At 44.9% G+C, this 24,518-nt stretch overlaps 1 protein-coding gene across 1 annotated transcript in view; it reads left to right on the forward strand.

Moving 5' to 3' along the window:
- Positions 1–24,518, forward strand: part of FER1L6 (fer-1 like family member 6) — a 196,272-nt gene that overhangs the window by 36,468 nt on the left and 135,286 nt on the right. The window contains exons 2-5 of the mRNA XM_002710764.6: positions 13,011–13,093; positions 18,147–18,267; positions 21,938–21,992; positions 22,106–22,237. Of these exons, the coding sequence (XP_002710810.4) occupies positions 13,011–13,093; positions 18,147–18,267; positions 21,938–21,992; positions 22,106–22,237 (391 nt within the window). The remainder of the gene's footprint in view (positions 1–13,010; positions 13,094–18,146; positions 18,268–21,937; positions 21,993–22,105; positions 22,238–24,518) is intronic.

Genomic DNA, 24,518 nt, shown 5'->3' on the forward strand with positions numbered 1-24,518 from the left:
AGATGGAGAGAAAGGTCTTCCATCCACTGGTTCACTCCCCAAATGGCTGCAATGTCCAGAGCTAGGCTGATCTGAAGCCAGGAGTCAGGAGTTTCCTCAGGGTCTCCAATGTGGGTTCAGGGGCCCAAGCACTTGGACCATTTTCCACTGCCTTCTCAGGCCACAGCAGAGAGCTGGATCAGAAGTGGTGCAGCTTGGACATGAACCGGGGCCAAATGGGATGCTTTTGTTGTATCCTCTTGCAACTTCGGCATCTGCAGAAACATTGGGGGTTTCTCTTGGGTGGGTGTCAAGCAAATACTTTGAGAAAATATACAGTCACCACCGTAGTTACAAAGGCAGAGAACTCATTTCTAGAGATATTCAAGGAACAGAGTATATTGAAATTGAAGGTGGCTTGAGTAAAGGAATTTTGGAAGCCTTTCACCACGGAGATGCTATGAATTTCCAGGAGATTGGCAGAGGGCATGCACTTGTACATACAGTTATCTTGCTGTCAGGTTTTGGAGCCTCAGAGAAAGCAGACAGTTGTGGAAGAAATCAACCCTAAGAAGATAAGGCACCAGGATGTCTGTTGTAGCCAGAGGGGATTTTTTTTTTTTTTCAGATCTGACTTTGCATCTTTCAGAAAGTTTGTCATGATGTTTTAATTCTGGAAAAGATCCTTAAGAAAGGTGTTATATTGTGAATATAGGGAGAGGAACCTGAAGTGTTGGCTTTCAGATGGTTAACAAAATGGAAGGTTGGGATCTGACTCCTGCTTCTGGACTGAATGCAGTGCTTGTCCAAGGTCTGCAGCAATGAAGGCCAACCCAAGGAACTGAAACAGAGCTTGACTTCAGAGCCAACTACAAGAAGGGAGCCCACTGACCCTGCCTCCCCATTCCTTCATGTGTTCAGGGCGAGAACCTCGAGGTATCCCTGTCTCTCCTGAGCCCCTTGTCTGGCTACCTGGTTTGAATGCTACCTGCCTGTGCCCACTATTTAACATCACCTTGGGCAGGTAGCCTAATCCCTTCAAGTGAGTTTCTCCTCCTTAAATAGAGACTAATATTGCCTCCTCTCAAAGCTGCTGTGGTCATTAAATGAATTACTGCCTGTAAAGGAACCAGACGCAATAGGTACACAGTACACTTTCCCTCTTTCCCGCCTTCCTTCTCCACTTCTCAGTATCTGAATGCCTTCCTTGACTCTTTCAGGCTCATGTGTCATTCTTCCCTGCACTCTTCAAAAACTCCTGGTATCCACCCATGAGAGCACTTCTCATATTGTCCCTTTACCCTGTGGGTGTGTATCTACAGTCTCAGCCACACTGTGTCTCTGAGCCAAGGACTCTTATCTACGTATCCTGGTAAACCTACCTAGTGTGGTTCTTGGAACGTAAAAATGGCTCTCTGTACTTTTTTGGTTGGCTGTAAAGAACTGGTGGTAGAGAAGTAACCAACTGATAAAGGATATTTAGGTGTGATAGATAGGAGATAATAAGAGTGCCTTGGAAAGGGAAGTAATTTTAAGAAACGGAGACAGAATCTGGGTGACAGCCAGAGTGATGCACCATTCAACATAGTACAAACGATTTGCCAGGCCCCAGAGTGGAAAATTCCCTCTTTCTCCACAGCTCCAAGGTGAGTATTAGGGCAAGGCTCAGCCTCTGACATTTTACATTATTCTCTTTTCCTGTGTTTTCAGTCTTGGAATAACATTGAATTCTTCTGTCTTATATGAATGCATTTTTAAATAGGGCTAAAATTTTTTTAAAAATCCTGTGGAACTTTTTTATCTCTGTTTGACTATTCACCTACCCAAAATTCAGCACTCATTGGCCCTGCTATGTGGCAGGCATTGTACTAAATACTGAGGGTAAATGCATAAGCCAGTAATGCTTACTGCTTTGGCAAGCTCAGCATCTAATGAAGGGGAATGATGTTCTTTCCAGTTAACTGTTATGATCCATGTGATAAATGCTACAATGCAGGTAAGAACAAATGGTCCAGAGGAGTGCATTGCTTGTCCTTGCAAAATAAAAGAACACACCACATCACAAGAGGTAGTTGATTTGGGACCAGAAGAAAGGTTTAGCTGCTGAGAATCACCTTCAATGAAAGGTCTAGAGTGAGACAAGTTCATGGGCAAGAGAACGTGATGCGTTTAGGAGAAACTGTTTATCATGCTGGAGTACTGGGTTCGAGGGTCAAGTGCTTTATTGTTGGGCTGAGGTTATATGGTGGCAGAGCAGCAAGGGACAATTACAGAACTTTGGTTCTATTTTATAGTAGAGTTAACATGCATATTCTCTGTATGTATACATGTATGTATATCCTATATATATGCATGCACTTGAATGTTTACAAATAGTACACTGAATCTGTTGTCTACGTTGATCTTCACAAAAGCCATGCTTGAAGGCGTAATGCGTTCTCCACCTTGTAGATGAAGAAACAGGCCATGAAGGATCTGCTCCAGGCTACATATTTAGCAGGTGGCTGAACAGATACTTAAAGCTAGGGTTTTTGATTCTGAAACCTATAGTTTTTTTATTTTTTTTAACTTTCATTTAATGAATATAAATTTCCAAAGTACAGCTTATGGATTACAATGGCTTCCCCCCCATAATGTCCCCCCCACCCACAACCCTCCTCTCTCCCACTCCCTCTCCCCTTCCATTCACATCAAGATTCATTTTCGTTTCTCTTTATATACAGAAGATCAGTTTAGCATACATTAAGTAAAGATTTCAACAGTTTGCTCCCACACAGAAACATAAAGTGAAAAATAATAGATGATTTTTTAAAATGATGATGAAATCAGATCAGACCTATTGTCATGTTTAATCCCAGTGAGAGTCAAGTTGGGAATTGATAATTTCTTCTTCTTCTTCTTCTTTTTTTTTTTTTTTACAGAAGATCAGTTTAGTATACATTAAGTAAAGCTTTCAACAGTTTGCACCCCCATAGAAACACAAAGTGAAATATACTGTTTGAGTACTCGTTATAGCATTAAGTCTCAATGTACAGCACATTAAGGACAGAGATCCTACATGAGGAGTAAGTGCACAGTGACTCCTGTTGCTGAAACCTATAGTTTTTTAAAAACTGAATTTTTTATAGGAACATGACAGATACATAGAACACGATGCAAAATCCTTAGTTTATGACTTAAAAATATTCACAAAGTGGATATTGTAAATAATAATCACTGAATCAAGTTGGGAAGTTTGACAGTTTTCAAATACTGCATTTTTATTTTTATTATTTATTTTATTTTTAAAGCTTTTATTTAATGAATACAATTTTCATAGGTACAACTTTAGGAATATAGTGGTTCCCCCCACACACACCCACCCTCCCTTCCCCACTTGCATCCCACCTCCTACTCCCTCTCCCATCACATTCTTCTTTAAAATTCATTTTTTTAAGATTTATTTTATTTATTTGAAAGAAAGAGTTAGAGAGGTAGAGACAGAGGGAGGCCTTCCATCCACTGGTTCACTCCCCAGATGGCTGCAATGTCTGGACCTGACCAATCTGAAGCCAGGAGCCAGGAGCTTCTTCTGGGTCTCCCACATGGCTGCAGGGGCCCAAGGACTTGGGCCTCCTTCCACTGCTTTCCCAGGCCATTGCAGAGAGCTGGATCAGAAGAGGAGCAGCTGGGACTAGAACTGGCGCCCATATGGGATGCCAGCGCCTCAGACCAGGGCTTTAATCCCCTCAGCCACAGCTCAGGCCCTAAGATTCATTTTTAATTAACTTTATATACAGAAAAGCGACTCTATACTAAGTAAAGATTTCAACAGTTTGCACACATACACACACACAATGTAAAAAGTACTGTTTGAGAACAAGTTTTGCAGTTAATTCTCATGGTACAACTCATTAAGGACAGAGGTCCTATATGGGGAGTAAGTGCACAGTGACTTCTGTTGTTAATTTAACAATTAACACTCTTATTTATGACATCAGTGATCATCCGAGGCTCTTGCCATGAGCTGCCAAGGCTATGGAAGCCTTTTGTGACCACAAACTCTGTCAGTCCAATACTGCATTTTTAAATACAAGAACACAGGCCATCCCTCCATTTTTTATATTTTATGATTTATAGTGTGGAGATCTTGCTCACTTTTTTTTGTTATTATTCCTAGATTTTTGAATTTTTGATGCTGTTTTATCTTTCATTTGTGTTTTAATTTATAATTCTTTGGCTTTGGTACATCGAGGTACAGTGGTTTCTATGTATTGATCTTGTTTCTCGATGCCCTGTGGAAGTCACTCAGTAATTCCACCAAACTTCATTGAATTGGAGAGGGCCTCCTGCACAGGGTTGGATACAAGCGATGGTAGCAATCATCCTTGTCTCACTTCCTTTTTTTAATTTCAGTGAAGACTTTGAGGTGTATTCTTTTTTTTTTTTTTAATTTTTGACAGGCAGAGTGGACAGTGAGAGAGAGAGAGACAGAGACAGTGAGAGAGAGAGAGAGAGACAGAGAGAGAAAGAAAGGTCTCCATTTGCCGTTGGTTCACCCTCCAATGGCCACCGTGGCCGGCGCGCTGCAGCCGGTGCATCACGCTGATCTGAAGGCAGGAGCCAGGCGCTTATCCTGGTCTCCCATGGGGTGCAGGGCCCAAGAACTTGGGCCATCCTCCACTGCACTCCCTGGTAACAGCAGAGAGCTGGCCTGGAAGAGGGGCAACTGGGACAGAATCTGGCACCCCGACCGGGACTAGAACCTGGTGTGCTGGTGCCGCTAGGCGGAGGATTAGCTTATTGAGCCATGGCGCCGGCTGAGGTGTATTCTTGATACACTTGATGTCAACTCTAAGGTTTTTGTAGTCTTTGTCAGATTAAGAAACTTTTCTTCTCTTTCTCGTTTTCAAACATGGGCGCAGCATGAATAGGTTTCAGGAGGGAAAAAGAATCCAAGAAGAAATACCGTGCAGTACTGAATGAGGGCAGGAGCCATGTGATACAGAGGTGGGAGTGCATGGGAGAGATGAGTGGGATATTCATTTTCCTTGGTGGGTCTTAGTTGATCACGGCTTAACTCATGAAAGTTTCGAAAGGTGATTAACACCCAGAGATGCCAGTATGCTTCTTCGCTGGATATCTCAACAGTGTCCCTTTAGACACTAATAGATATTTCACTATAAAAGTGTGGACAAATCCATTTGGAAAAGTCTAAATATTATATTGCCCTCTTGGAGAGTCATGATACCTATCAGCTTATTATAGGATCTGTGAATCCTGTAGCAAAGGTGATTATTTATTTTAAGGATTTATTTGTTTATTAGAGGAGAAGAATGACAGAGATGGAGACACACCCACCCACTCACACATGCACCCAGAGAGAGACAGAGAGATACCTTCCATTGGCTGGTTTACTCCTCAGTGGTCAGCATGGGCCAGGCCAAGCCAGGAACCAGGAATCCCTCATGATCTCTCATGTGGGTAGCAAGGGCTCAACAAGTTGGGCCATCCCCTGCTGCCTTCACGGGTACATTAGTAGGGAGCAGGATCAAAAGCAAAACAGCTAGGACTCGAACTGGCACTCAGACATAGGATGCCAGTGTGGCAAGTGGAGGCTTGAGCTGTCATGCTGCAATGCTGGCCACATAATTATTTAACTTAACAAAGCACCCATTCTTTTGTCTTCAATGTCTGCAACACCAAAAAGTGAGGTCTAGAAGGAATTTCATAAGCCTCTGTACCCATTATGCAGTTTAATGAATCTCACTTGTAACAAAATCTATTATAAGTCAGGTATTGGTATTCCTGACGTTATAATCATACCTTCTTTCTCCTCCATGTTTTCAAACCCTAGTGAAAAATAGACCTAGGTATAAACAGGGATCAGCATATCACTGCTATGGTTGGTAAAGCTGGGTTGGCAGAAGCTGCTTGGATTAGAGGCCAGATTGATTTTCAAATACGTCCCTGTGAATCAGGTGGACTCACCCACTCAGCTGCAGGAAAGAGGGGGCCCTGCCTCAGTGGTTACTTCTTCCTGGCAGTCAGAGCAGAAACGGGGATGTAAATGTGCTGGGGAAAGGTGGACCCAAGGAGAGGATGACCACACGGGGATGGGGGCTTTGGACCTCAACCCTTCCCAGGAGAGAAAGAGGAACCAGCGGATGCCACGCTCTTGTCACTCCACTGGAAGACAATCAGGAAAATGTGGGAAGCTGATGATCTTGGGAGTGAAGGAAAACAGAAAGCCTGAAGGAGGTGGGAGTTTGAAGACATTTAAGCTGGTAGGGAGCAGAAGGCTGCTTGTCCGAGTGGTGAGAAGTTGACTTAAGGGTTGATTCCTTGATGTTCAGGAGATCGGAGAGCAGAGCTCTGATTAGCCTGGTTATAAAGAGGACAGAATAGGAAAATTGAACCATTTTCTCAGGTAAGGCAAAGGTTTGCGTTTGAGAAGATCTAGCATCTCTAACTGCTGGATCATTGACATTGACCTGCCAGTATGTTTCTCTGTTTTTCTCGCACTATCGCCAGCCCAGTCTTGTTTGATGCGCTGATATTTAGCATAGAAGAAGAGCAGCCCAGGAGGATGGAGGCCAGTGGCCCCAGGCTGAAAAGCAGTCCTCCACCCCTCAGGAAATAGCATCAATAGTGGGCACCATTGTGCCGCAGGCTGGGTGAGAAGCATGCAAGAAGAAAGGCTACAATTTCTTAAGGCAATTCTACAACATCCTCCTATCACCTTGCCCTTGAACGTTGGCAAGTAATTCTGAAGAGCTTTGAGAGGCTAGCTTAACCTGGCTTGGCTTTACAAGAGTAGTTCCAAATTATTCCGGAGTTATCCTGGTCCAGAGAAACCACAGGAGGAAGAATTAGTTAGCATCCTCGCAGGTGCATTTGCAAAGCTCAGCTGACTCTTTTTTTTTTTTTGGACAGGCAGAGTGGACAGTGAGAGAGAGAGACAGAGAGAAAGGTCTCCCTTTGCCGTTGGTTCACCTTCCAATGGCCGCCGCGGCCGGCGCGCTGCGGCCAGTGCACTGCGCTGATCCGAAGCCAGGAGCCAGGTGCTTCTCCTGGTCTCCCATGGGGTGCAGGGCCCAAGCACCTGGGCCATCCTCCACTGCACTCCCTGGTAACAGCAGAGAGCTGGCCTGGAAGAGGGGCAACCGGGACAGAATCCGGCGCCCCGACCAGGACTAGAACCCGGTGTGCCGGCGCCGCTAGGCGGAGGATTAGCCTAGTGAGCCGTGGCGCCGGCCTCAGCTGACTCTTGAAAGTGAAATCTCAAGGTTTGCAATGACTGTCAAGTTATAATATTTGAATCTTATTATGATGGCTGATGGGTCTGGAGTATACAAAATAAAGATCTAGTGGAGAAACACCCTTTTTCCAGGACAATGAAGTGGGAGATTCCAATTCATAATAGGTAACAACAAATTGGTTCCTATTGGATTGGATGTTAGTGCCCAATCTCTTCTGGCCTGGGACCCTTTTGATCCAAAACAGGAGTGATCTTTCTCTCTTGAATCCGAGGGGTCTGTTCCTCCAAGGCTGGACTAATCTTGTGCATAAGTAGAAAAGGAAGCCAGTTCTAGGACTGATTGGAGAGATGGGGATTGAGTGGAAGGAGGGTGGGTGTTAGACTATAAAATTCAGCCTTCTCAAATGTATCCATCAAGTAGTCTGACTGTTAAATTCTTTTGTTCCTTACAGTTAAGAAGCTGACTTTTAAAAATATAGACTTCTCTTTGAAAGGGTAACTCCTTGGTACCAGGAGTTTGCAACCTGGATGCACATGAGAATTTCCTCAGGAGCTTTAGAAACCACTGAGTCTTGGTCCCATCACTGACCCATGACATCAGCCCTTCGGGGATGGAATCTGACCAGAGATGGGGGCAGTTTCAGAAAGTTCCTCCATATAAATTAACTAGATAACCAAAGTTGAGTATTGTTGCCTTAAAGAAATAGGATATTGGGGCCGGTGCTGTGGCGCAGTGGGTTAAAACCTTGGCCTGAAGCGCCAGCATCCCATATGGGTGCTGGTTCTAGTCCTGGCTGCTCCTCTTCCGATCCAGCTCTCTGCTATGGCCTGGGAAAGCAGTGGAAAATGGCCCAAGTCTTTGGGCCCCTGTCCCGACGTGGGTGTCCCAGAGGAAGCTCCTGGATGCTGGCTTCGAATTGGAGCAGCTCCAGCCGTTGCGGCCATCTGGGGAGTGAACCAGCAGATGGATGACCTCTCTCTGTCTCTTCCTCTCTCTCTAACTTTGTCTTTCAAATAAATAAAATAAATATTTAAAAAAATAGAAATAGGTTATTGATCAGATAAAGGAAGTAGGAAGATCATGGAGAGAGAGAGAAGTTTCAGAGCCTTGACAAGGCAAGATGTCACCTGGGTTTCTATTTTAACAATCTTCCATCAAAACCCACATTGAGGCTGCTTCTATATTTTGTGGTTTGCCAAAAAAAAAATTTTTTGAAATCTATACATACAAGGGGTCTTTAAAAAGTTCATGAGGGGCAGGTAAAGCTGCCGCCTGCAGTGCTGGCATCCCATATGGACGCAGGTTCGAGTCTTGGCTGCTCCTCTTCCAATCCAGCTCACTGCTATGGCCTGGGAAAGCAGAAGATGGCCTAAGTCCTGGAAGAAGGTCCTCGCTCCTGCCTTTAGATCAGCACAGCTGTTGTGGCCAATTGAGGAGTGAGCCAGTAGATGGAAGATCTCTCTCTCTCTCTCTCTCTCTCTCTCTGCCTCTCCTTCTCTCTCTCTATAACTCTGACTTTTTAATAAATAAATCTTTTTAAAAAGTTCATGAAAAGTGCTTATTTGAAAAAGCTATGTTTGGATTTTAAAATTATTTTGTGCCAAAATAAACTTATCTTTTAATTGTATTTAGAACTTTTTGAAGGGCCTTTATAGCTTAGCTTTTTTAAGTTTATAAGAGTTTTCATGTACATAAATTCACAACTCAGCCAAAGGCTTGTTTTTGTTTTAAGTTTGTTTTGTTTTTGTTTTTCCATATTGGGTGTTAGTGGTTCGAGTCTGGAAGGTGAGATGCGTAGGTCATATTTGTGTCTTCCTAGGTGGGGGAGAGAGCAGCAAGGGCCAGTACTGGTTGCATCATTGGCACAATCAGCTCAATGTTTGGCCATTTGGCTTGAAATGCTTCTACAGTGTACTAGAGGTGGAAAAGATTATTCTAGAAGGGGAATCTGGTGACACAGATGGGAAGCTACATGGCAACCCAGGCTGCGATCAATTTTCTAACCCTGCCTTTTGTACCATAGATGTGACATTAAATTCGCTATTTGTAGAGCTTTTTAAAACAGTTCAGGTTGAGGGCACAATGAAGCCATCCATATAGCATGCCAGTAAGAAAGAGAAGAGTTAACCTAATGGCCATTCTCTGAAGATGAGGGTCAGAAGAAGAGGCTGGAGGTCAGAGAAGTCTCACAACTAAGCCCCAGGGTCATAGACAGCAGTGACTTAGAGGTGCCCCAAACTCCAGTGGTCCAGCTTAGCTTTTGATGTGCTGGGCTGGCTGCCTCCTTGGCAGTGTACATCCAAAAGTTCAACACAAGATGATGCTACCTGAAACAGATAAGCTGAAGCAAGTCTAACACATGCCATGTTTTAATGCTCTTATTGTTTGAATACAGATACCAGAGTCACGGTAGCTTTCACCCTGAGGAGACCAGGTTGGTATGGGGGTTTCCGTGTCTCATGACTTATCTTGGGGTGAGTTTGGGAGGAGACTTAATACAGGGGAGCCTCAAAACGTTTATGGAAAAATGGAATTAAAAGGTTAAGTTTCCTTCAGTGCAAATAATTCTGAAACCCATGGATAGTATTTTCATCATATGCAAGTTCTAAGAACTTTTGGAGGACTTCATATAGATTATAAACCATATACCTCATCCTTCTGTGGAGTGGCAGGGCATCCATGCTGGGGGAGCAGGGGTGTGATGGCAGCTGCCTTGGAGACTTACCAGGTAAGTCTTCCTGATTGGACAGTTTTTCCCAATATATTGGTTGGGAACTGCTGACTGCCTCTCATTTGTCAGGAGGGATAATCCCAGCAGCTTCCTTGTGGTTTGCTATAAGGATCCTAGGAGATAATGAGGGCACAGTAATGTTCTGATGTATGGTAAGTGCTCAGTACAGGCGTAAGCAATTTTAAACACATCTTTCCTTGTAATCAGCATTGCAATAATTTGTAGCATGCTCTATACTTTATAAATATTGCTTCCTATTTTTATATCACCTGGTGAATTGGATGAGAAATGTCCTTCTGTCACCTGCGAAGAAATATGCTTATCTAAATTAAGTCTCCAGCCCCAAATGCTGGCACTAACAAGTGGAGTCACGCAGGTCCCCTCAGCTGGCTCTTTGTGCCAGCCATTCACTTTCTACTGCCCTGTCTGCCAGCAGCTTGATGGTTCTGGGCTGGTGAGCTGTACCTCCTCCCTATCGCTGGATGTCACGGGTCTTTGAAGGAGAAATCGATTTTCTCCACGAAGCCTTCTCATGCTGGGAGTCCTGCTGGGTGTGCCCTTGATGACTGACTCATGGTTTCAGGCACACAAGCTGGTGTTTGTAAAGTTAACATCAACCTACCCAAGAGGGTCAAGCTGGCTGTAAATCCTCTAGGCATTTCTAAAAGATTTCTTTGGCTTATTCTGTATGGGAATCAGGGCTTCTCGACTCTGATTCTCCCCGAGATCAATTGTTCAAGACACTGATATTTTTATCAAGTTTCTTTTGTGACCCTACTGGGCAGCAGAGTCAAGAGCTCCTGGTTAGAGGGGCAAGGGTGCTTATCTCAAAGAATGGGATGTTTCTCTCCCTCGCCCTGCTCACAGCAGCATCTTTGGCCACCCTCTGATGCCCTAGTTACCAGCTTCCCTATGGGAGAACTCAGAATAATGAGGCCATCCATGGTGAGGAGGTCAGCTCCCTAGAGGAACAATCTGTCTCCCTCTGGCAGATGCTGCCATTCATTACTAGCAACTTCCTGTTTGTGGATGGAAGTAACTCAGCCTTGTCAAGTAGTTTGCAGAATCCATTGGCCAGGTTCCCAGGAACGCCAGGTTCTGCCTCCATGAACTGATCATGGCAGTGAGCCCTTGGGCACTACAGATACCAATCCAGGATTTGAACAGGACTCAGCTTGGTTCACCCACTTGAAAACAAGACAGCGAACACCTTCAAGGCAGATTCTCTGTTAGACATGTCAGAAAGGGAAGACCCTCCTTGTGTCATTTCCCTAGACTCCTGGGAGGTAGGATGATGTGACCAGAGCATGATGGCAAACCACAGGGAGGAAATGCTCCCTCACAGCTTTTGTGCAGTAGATACTCTCCCAGGTGTTTTGCCTACTTTGCTTCATTTTATCCTCTCAGCAGTTCTGTGACGTAGGGACTTTATTTTTTTATTTTTAAAATAAAATAATTTTTAAAATATTTTATTCTTATACATATGAGGAGGCTGAGGCTCAGAGAGGTACTGCGATTTGCCCAAGGAGTTGAATCTCGACCATGACTGAAGCTGATTCTTTCCATTCTACTGTACCTAAGGGTCTTGAGGGACCCAGATGTCCACTGGACCAGTGCCGCTTTCTGATACTCACCTCCATGAACAGGGAACTCATTCCCTTCCCAAACAGCCTATTCCATTGTTCAGAGAGCACTGGTGTGGAGGCCTCCATAACTTCTGGATCAAATAATAATATAAACAGTATAAATAACAAGTATATAACTAAATAGTGAATGGACTAAATGGACATCTGTCTCCTAGTATCTCCTGGCCATTGATCCTAATCCTATCCCTTAGAAAAACAATTAGAATAACTAAGGTTTGTTTGAGCAACTAGTTATGTCCTGGGTACTCTGCTAACTTCTTTTATTTATGATCTCATTCCACCCACGAGGACCCTGAAGTTTAGAGAGGCTAAGTGACCTATTCAGGGTCGCTAAGACAATGGATTAGGACCCGAGCAGTCTGACTGTGGAGTCCTGATCTTAACTACTGCAGTGCACCACTCTGTAGGTCAGAAATATGCGAGCCAACTGGAAGACTTGGGTTCACTGATGTTCATGCTTGCTCCAGGCCTGTAGAATGTGCACTGGGCAGGACTCGAGCATTTGCTGCTCTCTCGTCCCTTCTCCAGCGAACACTTTCTGATTCTTCTGCCTCCCTCTTCTGAGGATGGCCCCACCAGCCTTCCTGACTCCAGGCCAGGGCCTTCCTCTGAACTCTGGCCATTCTTCCACCCACAGCCATGAGCTGTTCAGCCCCTCGACTCCAGAGAAGGATCTCTCTGGGCAATGGCAGAGTGTGGGGAATGTTCTGGTCTGTGGCAGACAGTGGACCCAGGGCCCTGTCCTGTGATGAGAAGGAGGCTCAGAGCTTCCTGTGCATGGCTGAAAGTGACAGTCATGACAGTGGCCGGCATATGGGGACATGTACCAGTTGTCAGCTGGGTCAGTCCCAGGCCTCTTGACTTGAAAATATCCTGAGATTGTCTGCAGAGGGAAGGGGCGGGTTTACACCACCCAGTGGTTACGTGCTGGACTCTGAACTCACGTGGACCTGGCTTCCAGGGGTATCACTGATGCTCAGGTGCTATGTGACCAGCCTCTCTGGCCCTTGGCTCCTCATCTGTGAGATGGGTAGGAGAGGGTTGCTGTGAGGAGTAAACAATGTCATTTCTCCTGAGCACCTAGCTCAGTGCCCGGCACGGGTGAGCCAGGAGAAATGGAGAAACACTGGCTGGGGCTGTTAGTATTCCCAGCACGTCTCATCGCAGTGCAATGTCAGGTACACCTCACGATTTCTACTCAGATAAGCTTTTGTAGTTTCTGCAGAAGTAAAGCAATCTGGAGAGCTGGCGAGGTCATCCTGACACTTGTCTCTTCTTGTGGGGAGATGAGGGTGCCAGCTGCCTTTCTGGAAAACTCAGTGTGCTTATGTGTTTTCTTTTTCCTAGCATATTTGACTGATTCAAAGTTTCTGTTACTATGTTCTTTAGTTTTTCTTCTTTTTTTTTTTCCAGAAAGGGGATGTTTGGGCTGAAGCTAAAGAAGAAGAAGAATAAAGCAGGAAAGGGGTTAATCCTAGCCAACAAGGCTGCACAAGGTGAGGCGTGGGAATTGGGTGCTGCAAATATGGTTTCTGTCTGTAGGAATGATGGGGAAACTTTCACCTCTGCCCCTCCGGACCCCACCCAATACAGTCGTAGGTCCAGTGAAACTGCTAAGGCCCCTGGTCATCAGTTCCAACAGTGGTGGCGTGGGCAGCTCTGGGCCATGGGAGGGCTCTTCTATGGAGGTAGTGACAGGGTTCAAGCACTGTTTCTATCCGAATTTGCTTTGTTACCCAGCAGAGGCTGCTCTGAGTATCCCAATTAGTGGCTCTGAGTCTCAGTTTCTCCCTTTATCAAATGGACATGACATGGATCACAGGGCTGACCTCCTATGGCTGTGAGGAAGGTCAAGTGATCTTTTAAGGTAAGAATGAGGATCGCAGCTACTGTGGGAATGCCTTAGGCACATTGCTTCACTGAGCTCCTACTGTCTCTCCAGTAAGGTTGTTAACTCTGTTTTACAAACGAGGTTACAGAAGCAAAAAGGGAGTAGGTCAAGGGTGGAAAAACTTGCTGCAGAATTTGCAAATGGAAGATAAACATGCAATGCCATTGTCAGGGAGTTATTAGGAATTTCAGAAGATAACAGCAGAGTCTAAGCCAAGTGTGATGCAGTCCTTCTGAGCATGGCAGCGCTGGATGGCCACATGGGCCCCAGACTCCTGAAGCTGCCCTGGCAGGGGCATGGGGGTGTAAATCCCAGCTGTCTGGCTTTCCCCTTTATAATGGGCTACCTCCTTCTCCAAAGGAGCAAAAGCCTCAAGTTGCAGTGTGAAGCATTCCAGTGGAGGCCAGGGCTAATGGTGGGTGTTTGCAGACACTCAGTGTCTGTTGAAGCAAATTGGATCAGTGGCATCCAAGTGAATAGGTCAGGGGTAGTCCTTGGAGACTCCTGCATGGCTATGGCAACAACAAGGCTTTCTTGACCATTCCTAGACCAAAATGGTACATTGGGTATAATCCTCACCCTTCTTACCTCCTTGGAGGACTTCTTCTCTGTCATCCCACTATAGCTATGGTCTTATGCCTCACTTTCCCTATTCTGTACCCAAAAGTGATATTGATAATCATGACTAAGAGTTGCCCTTGGATAGGAAAGGAGGGACGTTGTGTTTTCAGTGGGGACAAGGCTTACAGCCAGATAGACGCACTTGTCTATTCAGTCAAATGGGCAGTGTCAGGGAGTAGAGTCCAGAAAAAGCCAAGGGACTTTCCTGGTGTCCTTTACATTAAGATGCTGTAGGTCCATAGTAAATAAGGCATGGTCCCTTCCCTTGGGGACCATGTAATAATTATGATTTAATGAATAAGTCTCTGCTGCTTTATACATGGCATGAGCCATCCATGTAGGTTCTAGTGCCCTCATTTTACAGACAGGGTGTGGGTAAATGACTCTGCCAAGTGCCACAGCCAGTAAGTGGAGGGGCTGGCTCCTGAGCCCAGGGCAGACTTCCAGGAAAGGCCAGGGGGGACTTTCCTGCCCCTTGGGGTGGCCTTCAGTTAGGAGCCGCGTCTGACATGCTGGTGGAGACTCAGGACAGTCCACCAGGGGCATTTCACAGGAACTGGCTCCTGGGGCACTCTAGTTAGTCTTCAGCCCACAAAACAAACAGGGCAGAGAGGAATCAGGCCCCTCCTGGAGAGTAAATAGCATCCCTCCTGCCGTAGAGCCAAGCGCTCTAGGAGACTGGGTAAACAAAGGCCACCCAGCAGAGACTTTGCTCTTTGCTTCTCAGCCTGGCCTGGGAAGTTAGAGCTTTTCCGGGTGAAATGTTTGGAGATTCTCCAAGTGTTTGGCTCTTTCATCTATGTATTATAAAGCAGTGAAGCTATGCCTTAAAGTTCTTAAAATTCTATTTACTCTAACCTATCCACTCATTATTTACTCTACAAATAGTTATTGGGCACTTTCATGAATACCCATTCATTCATTTATTCAACAAATATTAGCAGATTGGCTGCCGGGTGTCGGGCCCTGGGCTAGGTTCTGGGTGTATGGCGGGGGCACTGCACAACCTGGAGAGGACAGCTGCGTGTAAGACTCTTGTGTTTGCCCTTCCACTCTATCCTCCACCCTCTCCACTTGTTCTCCATCCATGGAGGATGGCCTGTATGGATGCATGGCACAGGTCTGACCCTCTGGATTCTTGCTGGATTTGGCCAGTGGGGTACTTCAGCAGGTCTGGGGAAGGGGAGACCATGAGGTGGGGATCTATTTTGCATATCTCTTAACTGAAGGAAGGTGATCATTCCTCCTAGGGAGGCTGACTTGACCTGTCTTCCTCTCTTTTTCTCAATTCTATTAAATTCTCTGTTTCTATCCTTCCCTCCCTCTCCTTTGTCAGTGGTGATGGTGGGAACTTAGCAATGGTCATGGCTTAGCTGCTGCAAACCCCAGATAACTGCTAGAATTTTTGCAGTTTTTCTACCCCTATACCTTTGTAAAAAGCTCTCAAGTCGTCCTACTCTGGAAGTGCCATCTGTTACCTGTGGGGACCCTGACAGAGATAAGAGCATTTTAAGTTGAGAAAAAAGAGTTATAAAGAAAATACACAGAGGTTGAAATGGAAATTACTGGGGAGTCTTTATTGGAGTCAGAAAAGGGTTTTCTGGTGAGGTAATATTGAAGCTAAAACTTAAGAACAGGAGGCAGCCCAGGAGGGGGTGGGCTAGGAGGAGCGCAGTGCAGGGGAGGGATGCCTGGGAAGAGAGTTTGTTAGGTGAGAAGGAACTGGGAAAGGGCTGTGTGGCTAGAGCGCGGAATAAGGAGAGAGTACCTGGCGGGCAGGAGGAGTAGCTGGAGCCAGAGGAAGCAGAGCCATAATGGCGACACAGAACTTCAGATGGATTCTAAGTACAACAGAAACCCACTGACGGGTTGTAAGAAGAGAAGTGACGTGGTCTGGCTGACCCTGGGTGCTCCACAGAGAACGGATTGGAGCAACTCCGTAAATGAGTGGATGAAGGTTACAGAGGAAGCTTTAGCTGACTTCCTGTCTGCTTCAGGAGCCATCTCATCCATGAAAGAGAGGGAGGGCTCTGTGCTTTGTTCATTCCTGTACCCTTAGCATCTGACCCAGCACTGTTTCTAGCACCTATGAGATGCCTGAGTGTGTTCACTGGAAACTTGAGTCTTGACAGAAAACCCTCATCCTCTAGGCCCTTGTAGTCAAGTAGGGACCTAGTATTTATTTTATCTCACTGCTTCGAGGAGCACAGCCAGGCACCGCCATTGCTTCTGCTGCTCTGGAGTTTAGTTTCTTGAGACAACAGTGAAAGCAGCGTTTCCATTCACACAGTCGTCCTCTCTGTGGCTACCGAACACCTACTAAGGCCAGGACTGTGCATGAGCGCCTTTGACAGGGGCTGCCTTATCCCGTCTGTCTCCTGACTCAGTGCTGGTGGCATGCTTTGCTGATTGCAATCAGAGGACAAAGAACATAGAAATGATCAATTTTGTGTGTTTACAGTTGAGTCCAGTGGGGCCCTGGGGCTCGGGGAAATGGCTCCAGGTGTGTCTGAGGAGGTGGCAGTGAAACTCATGGGAGCCTCCCTGATTCCACCCCTTGGCAAATAGGACAACTTAGTATGAGTAGGCTTAGGCTGTATGTTGAGGTTCAGTATGAAATTACATTTATAAAACGATTCTGTTGCTTCACAAAAGTTTTTTTGCCCAATACTTTCATTTTACAGGCAAAGTAAAAAATGTTAAGTAATTCCAGGTGACTTATTCAAGTCATTTGACTTAGAGTAGGCTTGGGCATCCACCATGTACCTGGCGAGCACTGTGCAAGGGGCTTCATATATATCGTTCAATTTGCCTAACTTTCCTGTGGGGGCAATGCCATTAACCTTGTCTTGTGTTATCCACGAGGGAAACAGGACTGAGAGAAATTAAATGGCATGCATAAATCAGAACTAAAAGGTAGAAGGGCTTGGATTTGAACCCAAATCCTTGGAATTCAAGTCTTTGCACTATGCCGTGCAGGTATGTTAGGGAGGTATAACCATTCTTTCACTTTTGCTAAAATCCTGCTTAAGAAGTGGTCCTGGGGAATTTGAGTGACCTTGATGTCTAGGCAGCATCCAGGTGAGTTGAGTCAGAGTCCAAGGCTGGGCGGGAACAGTTTCTGATAGGTCTCCCTTCATGTCAGTGTTCTAAATGCCTGCATGTTCGTTTCCCTCACTTCCTCAAACCACACACATTTGTTCCCACACAGTGTTGGAGACCAGATGCCCAGAATCAGTATCACTGGGCCAAAATTAAGGGCCCCAGTCACTCCAGAGAGTGTTGCTTGTGTCTCCCAACTTCCGGTGCGTGTGGTGTTCCTAGTCTTGCAATCATACCGATCTGATCTCTGCCTCTAGGGCAGAGTCACTTTGCTCCCTTTTATTTCTATCTGCAAAACCTCCCTTTGCCTCCTTGTATAATATAGGTGATTGCAGTTAGGGTCTACAAGGACAGTCCAGGATAATGTCTTCCTCTCACAACTACAGAGACCTTTTCTCCAAATAAACTAACCCCGCCAGGCTCCAGGGATCAGGACCCAGGCTAGTTTCAGGCTACGGCATCCTGTTGCTCAAAACTGCCTCTATAGAGGCAGGAATGGGCTACCTGGGGTTTTGTTGTTAGATGTACAGAATCTTGCCCCTCTCCACTGAATTAAAATCTACATTTTAACAGCTTCTTAGGTGATTCTTGTGCATATTACATATTCTAATGAAGCTCAGAGAGAAACAATGACTTGTTTCAAGTTCCACTGTGGCAAGGTCATAGCCTGAAAGCATATTTTGAATTTCATAATGCAGTTTTCATGCCCAGCCGCATCCATAAAAATTTGTTCTTTTTTGGAAACAGAAGATACCTAATTTCTTAGAGAAAAATGAAGGGACTTGCCTGGCTTTTCTTCCAATAAGATGCTGCATACGGGCAGGGACTGTCCTCTGGGCTCCTTGTACCTCTGACGGTGCCTGCTCTAGTGCTGGTTGCAGAGTAGCCACAGTGGGTCAGTGTAACAGGTTCTCTTCCTTTGTTTTCTTCTCTAGATGGCCCAGGTGAGGCAGCAGCACTGCAGGAGGGACCCTCTCACCAGGAAGGACCAGCAGATTTGTTTTACAATGATGCTTCTTCTATCACTCCTGCCTCCGCTGCTTTTCCAAAGAGAAGGTACAGTATTGATGCAACGTGGTCAGCACACATTGACTGATCAGCCCCTGCGGGCCAGGTACCCCTGCAGGCTCTGGGAGAGCAGAGAGAAGAAGGCATGCTTGCTGTCCACAGGGAGCCAAAGGTCAAGTCAGGAAGACAGAGCTCCGTGTCTGCTCACTTCTCTCCACGACAGTGCTGCCTCTGGTACTAGTCAGCCTCTATCAGGCCAGGGTCTTCTCCCCAGCAGCTTTGTGCCTGGTGCTTCCTGAGTTAAGGCACTCATGTCCTGTGTAGTTCAGGCCTGGTGGCCGGAGTAACGACAGACTTGGGAGCTCTCACCTGCTATGTGCTCCATCATATAGCTATTTGTCTTAGTTTCGTGTCTGTCCCAAATGAGAAAATAGTTGTTATACTACCCAACAAAAAGTCAAAGCAAACTGGCCTTTGCATGCAATTGGCTGTATCAGTTAGGTATTGATGTGTAACAAATACCCATGAATCAGTGGCTTAATATAATATGAATTTATGATTACTCATGAGTCTATTGGTCAGTTGGATCATTTCATTTTATTGGTGCTAGATAGTTGCAGAGGCATCACTCATGTGTCTGTAGCCATATAGGAACTGTGATTTGAATTTGAGGATTGGCTGTTGTAGGCTATCTAATATTGCCTTGCTCCATGGTATTAGATCATCCTTCAGGTTAGTCCAAGCTTGTTCCACCCAGGACCAGGGTTCTGAGACAATGAATGGATGTTCCTGGGTCTCCAGAGGCCTAGGAACAAAACTGGCAAGTCACTTCTGCTGCATTCTGTTGGCAAGTGCAAGTTACAAGGTCAGCCCATGTCATAGTGGGAGGAAACTGGAAGTTATAGGGTGGCATTCTTGGATACAGAGAATCCAGAAATTGGTGTTACCCATGCATTCAGTCTACTGTTGTTGCTCTAAGTCAGTTTCTCACTCATGACAATTCCTCATGCCTTTTCCTTTCTTATCCCATGCAATGTTGTTAGTATCCATAAAGCAAGTTAGTGCTTTCCTGGGTGGCAGATCCTGCATTGCTGTTTCTGGGCTGTGACAGGATGGCTGTGTGTGTGTGTGTGTGTGTGTGTGTTTGGGGTGGGGAGAATGAGAGACAGGTGGGAATCAGAGAAGATGACAGCTCAGAGGTGTCATTTAGATGACCTGAAGGGTTAGCTATACTATCATTAAGTAAGCTGAAAATAGAGCTTTGTAAAAATTGGGAATAGGAGAGAGAGGAGGAAGAAGGGTTGGAGTGTGAGCAGGAGGGAGGGTAGGGTGGGAAGTATCCCTGTATTCCTAAATCTGTATATATGAAATACATGAAACTTGTATAACTTCAGTAAAATTTTTAGAAAACAGAGGACCTGAAGCCTGTGTGCACGTGCTCACAGCAATATCTCCTTCTCCTTCACTTCATCCTGACAGCCACCACCTCTTCCCCAGCCCCCAAAGAGGGACTCCAGTTACTCTTGAATGTCCTTCAAGGCATCCCTTGTCCTTTATTTTCACAAGCGTGAAAGCACTGGAAGGAGGAGGGCAGGAGAAAGAAGTAAGGAACTGCAGCCCTTTTCTTTCTCCCTGATCAGAGCGTTCTCCATCTATTGAAATTCTAGCCACCTACCAGCGCTCAATTCCAACCCGACCTCTCTGCGATGAAGTCTTTGTTGCTCACCCTGGCCCTCAGGAGTTTCTTCTCTACAGCTCTTCTACCACACTTCCTAGGGCACATTTTACCATTGTATACCAGTCCTTTCTTTGTATGCTCAGTCCTCTCTCCCCTGGATCAATTGTTAGCTCTACAAGGGCCAAGATAGTCGTTAATCCATCCTTGTTTTTCCCTTAACTGAACCTAGCACTGAGCTTTCATGTAAGAAGTGATCAGTATGAACTTGCCATTTTGTTAACGAACATATTAAATGGTGTCTTCCCTTTGTTACATGCATTGTCTCTTTAGTCCTTAGAGCAACCTTCTATGGTAAGAATTACTATTTCCCCCTTTGGATAAGGACGTTAAAGTTCAAGTACAAAATTGTGGAGAACAAATATTCTGATTGAGATCAGTCTGACTCCAAGACCCAGAAAATGTTACTACCTTATTCTGCTCTCTACTGGATTCAATTATACCTGGCAGAAGTAGAATGAAGTCAACGGTACAATCCAGCATGGGAAGCGGGATACACAGCAGACTCATAGAATGGCAAATGTCCTAAACAGCACTCTGGCCTCAGAATCAGCCCTTAAGGCATGCGGATCTGGCTAAAAAGCCCATGAGAGTATTTCAGGCATGGAAAGCCAAGACACTCTGGCAAACACACACACACACACACACACAACAAAACAAACAAAACCTCAATGAAAGATCTCTGTGAGATCCCAGTGGAAAGAATGGGCCATCAGAAGGAGGTACCTTTCTCTGAAGGGAGGAGAGAACTTCCACATTGTATGACCTTGTCTAAATAAGATTGGAGTTGGCGAACCCAAAAGGCTTCCACAGCCTTGGCAACTCATGAAAAGAGCCTAGGGTGATTACTGATGCCACAAACAAGAGTCTCAATTGTTAAATCAACAACAGGAGTCACTGTGCACTTACTCCCCGTGTAGGATCTCTGTCCTTAATGTGTTGTTCAATGTGAATTAATGCTATAACTAGTACTTAAACAGTACTTTACACTTTGTGTTTCTGTGTGTGTGCAAACTGATGAAATCTTTACTTAATATGTGCTAAATTGACCTTCTGTATATAAAGATAATTGAAAATGAATCTTGATGTGAATGGAATGGGAGAGGGAGTGGGAGATGGGAGGGTTGCAGGTGGGAGGGAAGTTATTGGGGGGAAAAGCCACTGTAATCCAAAAGCTGTACTTTGAAAATTTATATTTATTAAATAAAAGTTAAAAAAATTAAAAAAAGAATGAAGTCAAAGGCAAGGTGGTATTTTTAGAGACCAAGAGAACCAAATTCAGTAGGAACTCACACTCAGTTCATTTCCCACCCGTTGCTGACTCTATGACAATAAAGAGCCCTCATCTCTTTCTACTATTGCCCAATCTCTGAGTGCTCAGGTGTTGCACATCTGTTTTCAATTACCTGTGACATTCCAGATAAATGAAATGCCCTGGAATGTGAAATCTCGCTGAGATGGCATCTTGTTAGTTCCTTCCAATTTTCTTTTTTACCAGTTCTTTCAAAAGCAATCATGAAACTGAGAATGATTGTATTTGCTTGAAGTGGCAGTGCAGCCCCGTGTGAGGGATCAGGCTGCAGATTGGGAAATCCTTATTTGACCCAGCTCTGCTATTGACTTACTGTGGCAACTCAGTTTCTGGTTCTATAAAACCAACAATATCAACACACTGCTAATCTTACTCATAATAAGTGCTGATATTTACTCTTGCCAGGCACTGTGGGAAACCTTTACATGCCTTACATCATTTGATTCTAGCCATCATTCATGAGATAAGTGCTATTAGTAGCTCCGTTTTTTGGGGATGGGGTAATTGAGTCATGGGATGGTTTAATTTATCTCTTCTACAGTTGTAGAGAGAATATATGATACAATGAAAATGAAAGAACTTAGAAATACTTGGGAAAATATTATCATGACTTAGGGATCTAAAGTATATTTTTACTTGATGAAACTAATTTATTAAAAATCTTTTAATAGATCAAAACTAACCACTAAGATCCATGATGGGGAGATCAAATCCCAAAATTATCAAGTAAGTGATGGACAGTTCCTGCTCAGCCTCCTCTTCTCTCAACCCCTGCCTGGTCTCCCCATGACAACGAACAGTGACAGCCAGCATGACGCACCCCTTGCTTTGTCTTGTAGATCGCTATAACTATCATTGAGGCCCGCCAGTTGGTGGGTGAGAACATTGACCCAGTTGTCATCATTGAGATCGGGGATGAGAAGAAGCAAAGCACAGTGAAGGAAGGAACCAACAGCCCGTTTTACAATGAAGTAAGTCCCAGGGGTCACCAGCACCCTGTGTCCCAGCATGCTCTACACCGCCTTTCTGCAGGCTTCCTCAGTGCGGTAGAAGAGTGCCCCTTGTCACTTCTTCCCAGTCCCTTGTCTACAGTCAGTGCAAGCTCTCTGAGTCTCCTTACCTACACAGCTTCATGAAGTTTTTAGCAAAAGGGTGGGGGAAAGAGAGGTAAAGAATTCTTCCTGGTTTTAAAGCCATCACTATGTTTCCAATAGATTCATTTTCTTATTACAAGCTTATTGTTATCCATTACTTGTAAAAGCTGGATTTATAACCAATAAACATATTGATTGGTTAGTGAGAAGGTAGACTTTTTTTTCATGGCAGAGGCATTGGAAATTTAATCAGTGATTTTGAAAGAGGCATGCTGCACTGGAAAGTAGAACAGTTGTATTTTTCTGAGCCATGGAGAGGTGATAAAGGAAAAATTCAAGGAGAAAAACTTCTAAATATTGCATACAAATATTTTAAAAATACACATACTGGGGGTGTATGGGTAGAGTGGGTAAAGCCACTGCCTGTGAAGCTGGCATCCCATGTGGGCGCCGGTTCTAGTCCCAGCTGCTTCACTTCCAATCCAGCTCCCTGCTAATGGCCTGGGAAAGCAGCACAGGATGGCCCAAGTGCTTGGGCTCCTGACACCCACATGGGAGACCCAGATGAAGATCCTGGCTCCTGGTTCCTGTCTTCAGCCTGGCCCAACACTGGCTGTTGCGGCTATCTGGGGTGTGAACCAGCAGATTGATGATTCATATTCTCTCTCTCTCTCTCTCTCTCTCTGCGTGTGTGTGTGTGTTTCTCCCTCTTTCTCTCTATAACTCTGACTTTCAAATAAATAAATAAATCTTTACAAAATAAATACAATAAAAATATTACATGGTAAAAAAAATACCAGAGTATACGCTGATATATAGCTAAAAAAATTGTCTTCTCTCTGAATTTCCATCCCTATTACCCAAGACTCCATCCCTGAAGGCATCTGTTGTTTCCAGGCCTTTGCGTGTCTTCCAGAGATATGCACATGAGTACCAGTGAACACTGTACCTGGCAGCAGCGTTCTGCACTGTTCTAGACCCTGTTCTTCCACACAAACTAGTGAGAAGATGAATCCGTGTCAGCAGCCGTAGTTCAAACTCAACTTCCTCTCAAGGTTGAAGAGTTTCCACTGCCTTGTTGCACCATAATTTGCTAAACCAGTCAGTTTCTCATTGGTGGACACTGAATGTTGTCTGCCTTTTGCTACTACTTATAATAATATTAATATGGTATAACTGGAGTACAGGGTGTGTGCATTTAAAATTTTGATATCAACAAATTGCTTTCCAAATAGGCACCAAATAAATTATCCTCCTGCTAACCATGCACAGGAGAGCTTGTTTCCCTATAGACACTTCGACCCCATGAATTATCAAGAAATGCAATAAACTGTTAATTATTATCCTAATGGAGTGGTAATTGAAAAAGAAGGCAGGGAGAGCATGGATAATGAAATTAACAGAAAATGCCCAAATCCCTTTTGAGCTGTTAATTCCCTTTCTCTTTATCATGCCTGCCTAGGAGCCTTTAAAATGCCAGTAGTTTTTCCATTCTGGCTCCACTCCTCACCCCAAAACATCTTTGGGAATGGGGATGATGTGCATGAAAATGCTGCAAAGCCCCCCAGATTTGTCAGTTATTATAATTACACATGCAAGCCCTGGTTCTAAATGACATTCAATTGGGCCCACGTGCAATCAATGCATGATCAAGTAAAAGCATACAAGTTAAACTAAGCCTATTTGGCACAGTTTTTGCCCCAAATGGTTAAGTCCAAAGGTCACCAGATGTGTGGAAGGAACCAGCTGGCAGGGGGGGGAATATTTCCCAGCTAGAAAAGAGTGTGTGGGTGCAGCTGTCTAGGGAGCCTGCCTGAGGTATTGGGTCTGAAACCCAGGAAACCTGGAAGAAGGCAGTGAACACTGGAGCTCACTTATTGGCCCCCCACAGCATCTCACATACTCAGTGTCTTGGGGAATGAAGAATTTCATGTGAGTAGATTTTCCACATCAAGTTGGAACAGCAAACCGCTCAGTAAGTTTGAGCGCATCAGTGTAACATTTCCTGAAAGATCATACACCTTTTCTTACTCAGGAGGAGACACTGAGCGCCGCGGCACGTTTCCTTGACACTTAGGGACCTCCACTTTTGAGAGCTCTTTTCAGAGCACGTCATCACATTGTTGACTTCCACATTTTCAGTTTTCTGTTTTGCTTC

Source organism: Oryctolagus cuniculus, chromosome 6 (assembly GCF_051225735.1).
Source record: "Oryctolagus cuniculus isolate XC-2025 breed Fujian yellow rabbit chromosome 6, ASM5122573v1, whole genome shotgun sequence".
Classification (NCBI taxonomy): domain Eukaryota; kingdom Metazoa; phylum Chordata; class Mammalia; order Lagomorpha; family Leporidae; genus Oryctolagus; species Oryctolagus cuniculus.